Source organism: Gorilla gorilla, chromosome 2 (assembly GCF_029281585.2).
Source record: "Gorilla gorilla gorilla isolate KB3781 chromosome 2, NHGRI_mGorGor1-v2.1_pri, whole genome shotgun sequence".
NCBI classification, from domain to species: domain Eukaryota; kingdom Metazoa; phylum Chordata; class Mammalia; order Primates; family Hominidae; genus Gorilla; species Gorilla gorilla.
This window is the reverse complement of record NC_086017.1, coordinates 157,610,094-157,623,028: the sequence shown is the minus strand read 5'-3', so window position 1 is coordinate 157,623,028 and position 12,935 is coordinate 157,610,094. Positions and strand designations below refer to the sequence as shown.

The 12,935-nt window shown below is 33.9% G+C and overlaps 1 protein-coding gene across 2 annotated transcripts in view; it reads left to right on the top strand.

Moving 5' to 3' along the window:
• Positions 1-12,935, top strand: part of PLSCR2 (phospholipid scramblase 2) — an 80,371-nt gene that overhangs the window by 33,974 nt on the left and 33,462 nt on the right. For both annotated transcript variants that reach the window (XM_055380915.2, XM_031009396.3), the window contains exons 2-6: positions 1,937-2,172; positions 3,566-3,608; positions 6,553-6,773; positions 7,858-8,019; positions 12,645-12,806. In XM_055380915.2, the coding sequence (XP_055236890.1) occupies positions 1,937-2,172; positions 3,566-3,608; positions 6,553-6,773; positions 7,858-8,019; positions 12,645-12,806 (824 nt within the window). The remainder of the gene's footprint in view (positions 1-1,936; positions 2,173-3,565; positions 3,609-6,552; positions 6,774-7,857; positions 8,020-12,644; positions 12,807-12,935) is intronic.

Here is a 12,935-nt window from a genome sequence, read left to right as displayed (position 1 = left end):
GTGTTTAATTTCCTCCCTATAATACTAAATGTGTTGTTGACTTGTTCTTTGTCATTATTTTTTAGCTTATGAAAGGATATTATTTGTAGCTGTGTTTTCCCTTGTAAATTCCAGTACTGGGCCCTCCTGAAAACTTCGCAAGATATATATGAGATCATGGAACTCACTCTTCTGCTTAAATTCCTCCAGTAATTATCAATGACACCTGGGATAAAATCCAAACTCCTTACTAAGGGTCTCCCTAGATGAACTTCTTCCTATTGCTTTGGTGACAGCCATGCATACTCCTCCTTTCTTATGACTCTCCTCTCTCACGAACATGCTAAATTCCTTACAAAGTCAGCGTTTTTACATTTGCTTTTCCTTCCTCCTATAGCATTTCTCGGTAGATCGTCACGTAAAATTTTCCCCTTCTCATCTTTTCGATTTCAACATAAATTATATCCATCTAAAGTAACTTCCTTATCCTCTGTCCTTTCTCCCATGTTTTCCCCATGATACCAATATGAAGTCTTTTATAAAAAATTATTTTATTTCTTCCAGAAGTTAACTGTAAGCTCATTGACAGCATATTGACTTTTTGATAGCTGTATCCCCTGATTCCACAACAGAGCCAATCACGAGTCATCTATATTCATTAATCGTAGGAGGAATAAATTATAAAAGCTATATTTACAGTGCATTAGTACTAGGTTAAATCTGTTTGCTAACCCTTATTTTTTATTAGTATATGAGCCTGTCACCAGTGTTCCACTTAAATGTATTGCCTATTCTAAGTATTATATTTTATGTGGCATTAAGTATTTATTTAAAATATTGAGGAACATAGTCCCTTGAAATTATTTTTCATTCCTATGGAATCACTACACTGTGGACTATACAAAGAAGCTTATGAAGCATCATTGCAATGTACATTTACATGTAATATAAAGATTATACTTATTAAATTTCTTCCTCTATTCTGCTACTTTATAATTTTTCATCTGTTAAATATTTTGCTTTTCTTTCTCAAACTCTGTTGATTTTTTTACTTTTGTTTTGTTTAATTTTCTCAAATTATGTGTTCTAAAGATCTAAGAGTGACAAATTGTGAAATTTAATTTTGTAACCGCAATATCATAATTGATGTTTTAAGAACAATATCAAGGGAAACAGGAGAGGAACACGCTGTAGATTAAAACTCCTCGTAACCCATTGGCCCAGACAAGCATCTGAAAAGTACTAGGAGGGACGACATGATTTTACATCTATATTAGGCTTTCTCAACACTATAGTATTTTGGGGTGGATAATTATTTGTTTTCAGGAGGATGTTCTGGGCATTTTAGGATGTGTAGCGGCATCCCTGGCTTCTATCAACCAGCTGACAATATCAGTCTCTCCTCCAGTTGCGACAACTAAAAATGGATCCAAACCTTGACAGATACCCCTTCAGGGGTCAACCCCATCTCCCCATTGACTTCTATACATATAGGATATGTCATTTGTTATAATTCCACAATTAAAATTTTTCACAGGGTGCTTTTGGCTCTAGGAATGCTGACACATAGCCATTATTTTTGGCTTTTTTTTTTTTTCCAATTTCATCTCTCTTTTCCATGAAGGCGTGCCACAATCTTCATATAGATCACTTTAGATCATGGTGGATTTACTTTCACTTTCACAGGTATAAAAGCATATTTTCTATCTGAGTTTTACATAGTAAAGGTAAAGCTCTAGGCCGACTCTATTCACAGTGAACCACCCTCAAAATAGAAGTGAATGTGAAACCACAGATATTTCATTAAAACATATCTGAAGATAAAAACATACCTCAAGCTTCACAGATATAGGACTTCTGAGCTGAGAGGTCAGTTTGTAGATAACTGGGGTTATTCTAAAAAGGATTGATGACTTTTCTGGGCAGCTACAAATTATTTTACTTGCTCCTATTTCAGGACCTCCCAGACATATTGTCTACCCTAAGCACCAGGCTGGACACATTGGGAAACAGGCTGGCCACCTGGGCTCCCAGGCCTTCTACCCAGGACGTCAGCATGACTACCTAGTCCCACCTGCTGGCACAGCTGGCATTCCTGTTCAAAATCAGCCAGGTAGACCTGCAGGGGTACCATGGATGCCAGCACCACCACCACCATTAAACTGTCCGCCAGGATTGGAATACTTAAGTCAGGTAATTTCAAATACGTAAAATACTCAGAAAAAAAAAAACTCTCTTTCTGGTTTATGAACCATAGTAATTATGGTTAAGTGATATTTATTTACTGCTTATTAATTAAAGTCAGAAATGGTAAACAGCACATTCTGTTAACAAATCACTAGTTCTTTTGGGTTTGATTCATTGTTAAAATATGAATGTCACAGGTGATTGTTTTCTATGATCTTTTATATAATGTGATAATAGTCCAAAGTAAACATTTATTAGGCACTATTTTCTAGGTTTTGTTCTAAGCATAATACATGTATTACGTCACTTAATCTTTACAGAATCCCTATGACGTGTAAGCGTTGTTAATCATCACTACCCTACACAAGAGGAAACTGAGGTCCAGAGCAGTTATATAAATTATCAAGGATTAAAAACCTAATGAACTGGGGGTACACTGTTCATCACCAGTCAGGGGCTGGTACCCTGATTCTGGATTCTGCGCTTTTTAATTCCAATACTGAATAATTTTCTTGACATTTAAAAGACATGTAAAGTTTAGAGTTGAGTTTTAGTAAGTAGTACCAAAAATGACTTAATATTTTTGTGTGGTATTTGACTCATTTTTTCTTACAATTAGTAAAATTACATTTTTATGATGCTTTTTTTCTTTGGAAGACCCAATTTTACAAATGTCACCAATAAGGAAAAAAAATGTCCTGGATTTTGCTGTACTACATGATAGCTTACCTCAGCAAAGTGAGGTTCAATATTTGTTTTGTCTTAGAGATCAGATTGGTAAAATAGGAATATAAAGTTTTATATCTCCAATCTATAAACAAATATTTCTATGATAGTCAATGAGTTTTCAGTAAATGAATTATCTCTCTTGTACTCTTTATAATAACTTAATTTTCCACAATGCACTTGCACAGTGAATATTATAAGAATGTTTAGTAGTTCGTATTTCTCCAAGAAATGCCCTACAGTTTTTTAAATCAGTCTCAAAAATATATAGAAGAAATTATCACTTACTACAAAATGATTATGTGAAGTAGATGTAAAATGAATAACTGAGACTTACAGTAAAAGCTTATTTAAATCAATAAAAAATGTCTTTATATGTTTAAGCCTCATTTAAGAAGAACATTGTTTTCTAACTTTTATAGGGATTCCACTATATTAGTTTATTTTACCTAAATTTACAACTATAATAGTGAATGCTTTCAATAAACATACAGCATTTTAATTAAAAATATGTTAACTTTAGTTTTACAATAAAAGGTAACAAACTTATTAAAATTTGATATTAATAAATGTCGATAACTGATTATATGCAGTATTAAATAAAAACATGAATAGTAATTTGTTCTCTATAAAATATTTGACATACAACTTCATTTTCTTTTTACTATAATAGATAGATATGATACTAATTCATCAGCAAATTGAACTTCTGGAAGGTATGTATTAATTGTATTGCTCATAGTTCTAAAAAGAGAAGAAGTTTATGCAAATAAAGATACATCAAAAACTATAAATATAGCATTCCGAGTGATGTGGGATGGTAAAACTGACTATTTACGAATGTCTGTCTTTACAATAATGAAATCAGTAGTCTATTTCTGAACATCAGGAGTGAAATGGTAAAATATAGTTGGCCCTTCCTATCCGTGGGTTCTACCTGTGTGAATTCAATCAACCATGGATCAAAAACATATTTTTAGAAATTGTACGTGTACCGAGCATTTGCAGACTTCTTTTTCCTTGTCACTATTTCGTAAGCAGTACAATGTAACAACTCTTTACATAGCATTTACCTTGTATTTGTGTATTATAAGTAATCTAGAGATGATTTAAATAATACGGGAGGAGGTTCATAAGTTATATACAAACACCACGCCATTTTATATCAGGGACTTGAGTAGCCTAGGATTTTGGTATTCACAGGAGGTCCTAGAAACAATCTCCTACCAATACTGTGGGATGACTGCACTATTATGATAAGCATCTGTCCTAATGTTATAAACTCTAATGTAGAAGGAATACAGCCAAGACTTACTTTTGCTCTCTTTTGCAAATAACAAGGGATTCACTCACTTTACCTGACTTCTACCACTTCAGCTCTTTTCTCTCCAATTTGTGATCACCTTTAGAATGGCACAGAGCCACATCCAATATTTTAGTTACCTTAGTACATTTCCAAGTGAGTAAACTTTTTGAATTTGGATGGGAGTGTTTTGGAAAATTGCTGTTCCTGCCCACAGTTTCTCTTGGGAGTTCAGATGAACCCAGTAGAATCTTTGTTCCACGTGCTGTAGGTTACTAGCCAGGGTGCAGGGGCACTGCAGTGTTGGAGGATGCTGACCAGCAGGCCTCCAGCCTGGCTTCTTAGAAGAGCACTCCTGCTACTGCTGAATGTTCCTGATGCCACCAGTTATGTTCTTGGGTCCAGTGCTTCCTAGGTGCAAGAATAAATTTAGTAAGCCTCTAGATGCTTCAGAACAGCTGCCAGGGGAATGAGAGCCTAGGTAGAGTTGTGAACCACAGCGTCTTCCTTCTGATATAATAAAGTTACTTCTTCTATTTATTATAAAAACTGCTGGTTTTTAGAATATATCTGTTATAATAAATTCATTTTTGCATACTGCAGTTTCTTTAACTGGTTGAAATTATAACTTGAATTGTACAAGCAGAGTAATGAATTTCATTAACATATACAGTTGTTACCTATTACATTTAAACTGCTTTTAAAGTACGTGATTAGATATTTATAATGTTCTCGGTTTTTTGTAGTTTTGCTAAATTAAGTTTGCTCTGGAAAGGAGCACTTTGTTCTGTAATAATTTGTATTCTGAATTATTTAAAATGTTTTATTTTATGGAATGTATAATTGAGATTATAAAATCCAAAAGGCCAGACACTATACATTATACAACATTATATTTATATTTTTTAGATTTATAAGCTTTACATATATTTGCACAATATATGTGCTTCATTGAAAAATACAAAGTTCCACATTTACCAGTTTTTAATTTTTTAAAAAAGACATTATGAATTTTCTTTTCTTTTTTTCTCAAATTGAAAGTCTCTATTGTTTGCTAACATCGAGGCATATAAAAAGATGATTACTCAGTTTATTTTTAGCACCTGAGACTATGACAAATACTTATACCTTACCACGACTGAAAAGTTAATAGATGCTAAAAATATAATTGTTGCAATCTTTTGTTTTGTCTCCATTTTTCAAGTAACTTGAAGGAAACTTCAAGATTTTGTAACCCCATTGATGTCATTTTATAGATAAACAGCTTAAGATTTTCGCAAGTAAGTTACATAATTAAACAATTAGTTGGATAATAGATGACCACAGAGGAATCAATTTTTTTAAATTTGATTTTAAATTTTTTCACAAACTTTTGTCTATTGCAGATGTTGAGGTCAAGTGCAGTTCCTATATAGGCAGAGTCCAGGCCCTGTTTGAGTCCCACCGTAGACTCTTAAGGAAGTTTATGGTAATAGGACTTGTGAGGAACATTTGTGTATGATGTCCTTCTGTGGATAGTGGGACAATTCATTGCTCCTTCATGGCTTTAAACAAGGAGAGGTTTCCAATGTGTGGTTCAATATGGAAGTCCTTGGTAAGATACCATGTGAGCATCAGCATTTTGCATTCCTCTGTTTCCCTCATGAAGAGGTTAGCCTATTTAAGGTGCAGAGCTCACTTAGGATGCTCGTGGTCTAGATATTCTGAGTTGAAACCCTGATTGCCAAGCACCTTCCCCATTTGTTTAATATTCATCTCTTACTTTCAAATTACTGCTGAGCTAAATAAGGGTGCCCTGAGCCCAATGTGATCTTCTAATTTCCTTCCATTTTTGCCTCTCACTTTTTATGCATGTGCCTTGAGAGTTAGCCCTCTTATTGCCTTTCATCAAACAGTGCAAACAAAGAAGACATAAGTATGACTTATAAAAGGAAATCTTAAACCAATTTATTTAATATATTTTTTGCAATCATCCTATATTCCTCTCCATAATATATGAAAACTATACCAAATAAATGGACATTTTATCCATACACCTAGCACCACTGTGCTTACTGGCAGCATTGCCCCAACCCTCAGCAGCAAAGTCTCTCTTCTCACGGAGCCTATGGGATTAGGAAAATATGACCTGCTTTGTTTTCCATATCTCACATAAGGAATCAATTTCTCCATGCATTAATAGCCTAACTTCCTCCTTTTCCTTTGCGTTTTTCTTCTGCCTGATCAACTCTAAATGCCATTCCTTTTTATTCTTTCTATGATACTTGGAGCATCATCTAAAACTAGCTAGATATAATATCTTAAGATAGGTTCAATCATTTTAACATAAAGGCAACTGATTTTATTTTCATGTTTAGTTCTATTCAGTTTTGAAAGTAGTAACGTGTATGAAATCAAGAACAGCTTTGGGCAGAGGATTTATTTTGCAGCAGAAGATACTAATTTCTGTATCCGAAATTGCTGTGGGCGGTCTAGACCTTTTACCTTGAGGATTACTGATAATGTGGGTCGAGAAGTCATAACTCTGGAAAGACCACTAAGATGTAACTGTTGTTGTTGCCCCTGCTGCCTTCAGGAGGTATGTGAGCAATTACTAGAGCTTTTCATAAAGTAGTTCAGCAAGGATTTCCACCCTTTTATTGAATCTGTATAATCAAATGAGATTTAAACGAATATGGCTCCATGAGCTATATGTTTGGGCTTCCAAATCAATTGTATAAGAAGGAAGGCAAGTAAACAACAGGGAATAGTTAGCCTCATGTCCTGCAGCAGTCTGCCTCATGGGGTTGAGCAACTGCTCAGAAATGAGAGTTCTTGATATTAAAGGAAAGATCAGATAGGGCACCTTTTTCAAATCATTTTTTAGAGATGACTGTAAGAGGCATGGTCGAAATCAGCATAGTTGCACCATTGAAAATATCCTAAAATAGCATTCTAGGATCATGGGGACAAAAGAATGAAGGAAAGAACAGATGTATTCATCTCATAATTTTGGCCAACCTAGTAAAGGACAAACCTAGAACAAAGTCTTGTCTCCTTTGTTTTTCATTTCTCCTTTTCAAAATAAAAACTTACATATCTATGTCATCTGCAAAAGGGATATCCTAAATGGGAGTATCTTCAGCTCTGTAGAGACCAGATGTCTCTGTTTCATATTGCTTGGCAGCCTACTCTTAGAGAATATGATTTCAGAGAAGACACTAGGGTTCAGAGATGTTTTAGGAAAGTTGGTCTTTTGCAGGATCCCATTGGCCCAACACCATATCTGCCTGGGTAACTTAGTCTTCCATACAGATTGCTGTGAGAACATCATACAGATAGACATAAAGGCATAGAGTTATTTAAAGTCTAATACTGCACTTATTTTGAGAGGATAACTGAAGTTATTTATAATGAATTGCTTTGTTTTCCATGCCATTTAGGTTAGGTATAATTATATATTTGTAAGAATATCTGAGGAAAAACTGACAGTTTGATGGGAAATGCTCTATAATTTGAATAGCACATTAAAATATATTACCTTATTCAATCTTTAAAAAAAAGTCCTAGGAAGTCCTCACTTACAATGTCTGGCACTTAGGAAATGCTCAGTAAATTAGAGCTATTATTAGATATTTTTATTATGATGATTTATTACGTTCACACATATTTTACTTTTGTAGATAGAAATCCAAGCTCCTCCTGGTGTACCAGTAGGTTATGTTACTCAGAACTGGCACCCATGTCTAACAAAGTTTACAATTAAAAATCAGAAAAGAGAGGATGTACTAAAAATTAGTGGTCCATGTATCATGTGCAGCTGTATTGCGGGTGTTGATTTTGAGGTAAGAGATGTCATAATGTTTATAGGATTTGCTTTTTTAATATAAGAAGAATATAATTTTGCAGAATATTATGAATGCCTTAAATTAGTATTGTGTACTGATGTCTCAATAGCAAGATAATGTTCCCATATATTTAACTTTGGTCAGAGTGGAGGTTATTACTGACTAAAGGTCAATATTGATAATGATAAATGGATAAAAGAGAAGCAGAGCTCTGTAGTCAAATAAAAATAAGCAAATTATCTAACACTTAAACATGTTGGGTTCTGTGTGGTGACACTATATATTATCCATTATAAAGAAAACTTTAACCTCGTCATCTAAGTCTGATTGCCAAAGCATATGGATCCTTCCTTAATCTAAAATATAGGCTGCCAGTGCTCCAGGCCATGTCCAGAAGTTCTGACATCTTTGAGTTCCTACAGAAAGCCCAATTTGGCAAAGATAGTTTTGAGAAAGTCAGTGTAATATATATTACCCAATTATACTTCTCTGTGGTCTCTTCTTTAATCCTGTATTAAATTAGGTCATTGGAAACCACCATATGTCTCTATATTTAATTCCTGCAGAAATTTCATTACAGCAGTTCTCCAACAGATAGCCTAGCCTTATAATCAAATCATTTAGTTGCAAATGTTTAACCATCAGAAGGTTTTATAACTTAATCTTGATTTCCTGATTCTCTTGGAAAATCAGAAAATTTAGTAAACTGGGCCAACAATTCCACAAAATGAGGAATAAAAATCCTAAAGTTGAGTAGGGCTACCTCACTTATGATAAAATGTGGGAACTCTGACAGTGTCCCCACATCTTCCTAAGGTTTAGCACTATCCAGTTTCATTCTGTTGCATCCTTCCTTCTCTAATAATATGATTTTTAATTTCTCTATTAGAATTTGGTTATATAAAAATGAATGCTTCCCCTTTTCAACTTTATAATCTGATGACAGAGATGGGAAATTCTAAGAAAACACATGTGTTGTAGAGACTTTTAAAATGCTCTTATAAAGGGATACATATATATGTATATAAAATATATGATTATATATGTGTATATAAAATATATGATAATATGCATTGGATATATACATATGTGTGTGGGTGTATATGGGTGTGTGGGTATGTGAGTGTGTAATATGTATGTATAGGAACTTTATGTAGGGATATGTATAATAATAGTTTTCTTTTCATGCCCATAAAAATCCAGACAAGTGAAAGATTATTTCTCCTTCTAGGAATGATATTAATAAAAGTCTAATTGGAATATAATTTATTCCTAAGAAATGAGTAAATCACTAAAAAATTGTGAAACATTCTTAATACTAAAAATTTAGATTTCATTCAGTAGCTCTTCAATTCTCTATGTCTGCAGACACCAGATTCTAAGAGTAACTAATAGTCATACGATTAGAGAATGCAGGAAAATAATGCATATAGCAAATTTTATACAAATGCTGAGTTTGTAATTTAAAAATACCTTTTCAGTAACCATTCATAAATTATATGTTTTGAATTATATAGTGCTCCTCTAGTATCTTACACATTATTTTAATATATTCTTTTGATGTTTACCTAGGTTCTATGTGCTAGTGGTCTATTTGCATTTTTTGCATTTATATTTACACTGCAAATAAATATTTAGTTTTTTAGACTATCTTTACCAATTATTAGTATTAAATTTACAGATTTATAAATTTCATGCTAATAGAATACCCTACAATTCTTTTTTTTTTACTCATACTTCTGATACCAAATGTGTGGATATCTTTCCCCATGTCAACCAATTCTCCTTCTCTACAGACATCAACTGGGTTCCCTACAACTCAGTTCAATTCTGACACTCACTCACCTGTAGTTAATGCAGACACCACAGTTTAAGGTCTCAGTCCCACAAAACTGTTCCCTATTTCAAATTCCAACCACAAATGCAAGACCTCCTGTACATCTAACTGGCTATAAAGCAGGATTCACACAACCTCCTCCATGGGTTTGACAATTTGTTAAAACTATTTACAAAATTTAGGGACATATTTTATTTATGTTTACTGATTTATTATAAAGGATACAGATGGATAGCCAGATGAAGAGGTTAGTAGAATGAATTCTGGAAGAGTTCTGAACAAAGGGGGATCTGTCCCTGTGGAACTGGGGTAAGCCACCTTCATGGCAAGTGAGTTCACCAATCCAGAAAGCCTTTGAACCTGTTGTTTAGAGTTCTTAGGAAGTTGCATTATGTAGGCATGACTGATTTAAACCATTGGCTATTGGTGAATAACTCAAACTCTGGCCTTACTCTCATCTCCGGAGGATGGGGACAGGACTGAATGATTCAATCCTCTAAGCATTGCTTGGTTTTTCTGGTGTCCAGCCTGATATTGAAGCTATCAGGCACCCCAACCACCAACCACCAGTCATCTTAGTATATAAAAGATTTATTGCTTGGAAGAGTCTAAGGATTTTGAAGCTGCGTGCCAGCAATCTGAGACAAAGACCAAATATTAAAACAAGACTCTCCTATTACCCCTATCACTTAGAAAGTTATGAGCATTTTAGAAATTCTGTGTCAGGAAGCAGTGATAAAAACTTAATGTAGGCCGGGCACGGTAGCTTATGTAATCCCAGCACTTTGGGAGGTCGAGGCGGGCGGATCACCTGAAGTCAGGATTTCGAGAACAGCCTGGCCAACATGGTGAAACCCCGTCTCTACTAAAAATACAAAAATTAGCCAGGCGTGGTGGCAGGCGCCTGTAATCCCAGCTACTTGGGAAGCTAAGGCAAGAGAATCCCTTGAACCCGGGAACAGGAGGTTGCAGTGAGCAGAGATCGCGCCATTGCACTCCAGCCTGGGGGACAAGAGCAAGACTTCGTCTCAAAAAAGAAAACTTAATGTATACTTCTTATGATGTTGTAAATACCAACGTATTATTTCCAGAGGTTGAAGTAATTTTACCATATTTTTTTGTTTTGTTTTTAAAATGTTATACAGAATTTAGCTAAAATTATCTATACTTTATAAATTTTTTTCATAAAAATTATCTAGACTTTATAATGATCTGTATATGCACATCATTATTTATATTTCTGATCCTCCATTAAAATTTTATTTTCTACTTCTTGCATAAATTTGGTGAATTTTTTAATTTCTTGCTATAGCCATCAAAATGGAGAAATATTTGTTAAGTCTAGTAGTAGATTTATGGTAGCTAGTAAGTTACCTTCAGCATTTTTTATTTTGTAAATATTTCAAAATTTGAATGATTTTTAAAATAAAAATATAAAGTTCTCATTATTAGTCTCAAATGCTTAGATGATATATGTTCACTCTGGATATGTAGCAGCAGAGGCTACCTAGACGATGCTTTTCTAGTAGCTATTTACCTGAGACCAAGAGCCAGAGCAAACCACTTACCCATATGTAAGATCACTGCCCATGTTACAGCTGCTAATATTCCATTGGTCAAACAAGCCACAAGGCAAAACCTAATTATGAAGAAATAGGAAAATGCTTCAGACTACAATGGGAGGAAAAATGAAATGAATATTTGATGAAGAGTAATCCATAGCAATCACAGTTTTATATTAGACATCTATTTCACTTTTTAAAAAGAACCTTTTCACCAACACTCTAAAATGAATCAAATGTTTTCAGTTTTCCTACATTTATCTAGATGGTCACAACCAGAGGCAATGGCTTCAAAGGGTGTTGCTGACACATGTGACCTGTATATGTAGGTCATTATTTATATTTCTGATCCTGTGTTCAAATTTGAAAATGACATTCCTGACTTGGGTTGACATAACTCTTACATGTAGTTTGGTGAACGTTAGTTATATTCCACCGCTACCTGCCCATCTGGTGAGGTGTTTTTGTCTGAGCACACACTTTTCAATGCTATATAATGACCCTCAGTTTTCCTCAGCAGAATTTTTACATCCTTTATTTTTTTTCACAAAAATAGAGAAGTTTTACATTGGAGATCTTTTCTACCTATTCTTTTTTTATTCTTCACACCCCACTAGTTAGCTGATCTTGCCCACACCCTTGACTTGAGGCATCCCATCAAGTTACTTACTGGTTGCTTTTCTTCACTCAAACTGTCAGTCTTCTTTTCTAGGCTCTTAGCATTTTATGTTTTCCTACTGACAGTGGGTGGTAGTGAGGCCTCTCTTCATATTTAAACATTCAGCTGTGTAAACTCTCTGTGCACCTCTAAAAAGCAGAAGTCTAATAGGAGTTTCATTTATTTCCTTCCTGACGGCTTCTAGAAATTATATCAAAGAAATACTTCAAATTTATATCCTTTTCTGCTTAAATTTTGTTTGGGTTAAATTCAAATAAATAAAACATATATTAATGTCTATCTTAATATAAAGTAGAAAATGTTAAAAATTTCAGTAAAACTACTTTTATGTAAGTTTTCTACACAATAGAACAGTTTTTTTATGTATCTATAAATAGACAGGAGCCTATATGCATCTAATATAACATATTAACTATATACTCATAATTATGTATGGTACATAAATGTAATATAATATTTGCTTCCTTTTACTCCAGTGTTAAAAGTAATTTTGCTATAAGTTTTCTAGAAATTTTTAAGTTTTTTTTTTTTTTTTGCAATTTAGATTACATCTCTTGATGAACAAATTGTGGTTGGCAGGATTTCTAAGCACTGGTCTGGGTTTTTAAGAGAGGCATTTACAGATGCTGACAACTTTGGGATCCAATTCCCTAGAGACCTTGATGTTAAAATGAAAGCCGTGATGATTGGTGCCTGTTTCCTCATTGTAAGTCTATTCCTGCTAATCTTGGTGACAGATGGCTTCTCTAGAATCATTCTGAAATAATTCAATAAATTATACATTTTAAGATTACCATTTAAAGTGTAAAGGTTTTATAAAATGTTCTCATTTAAT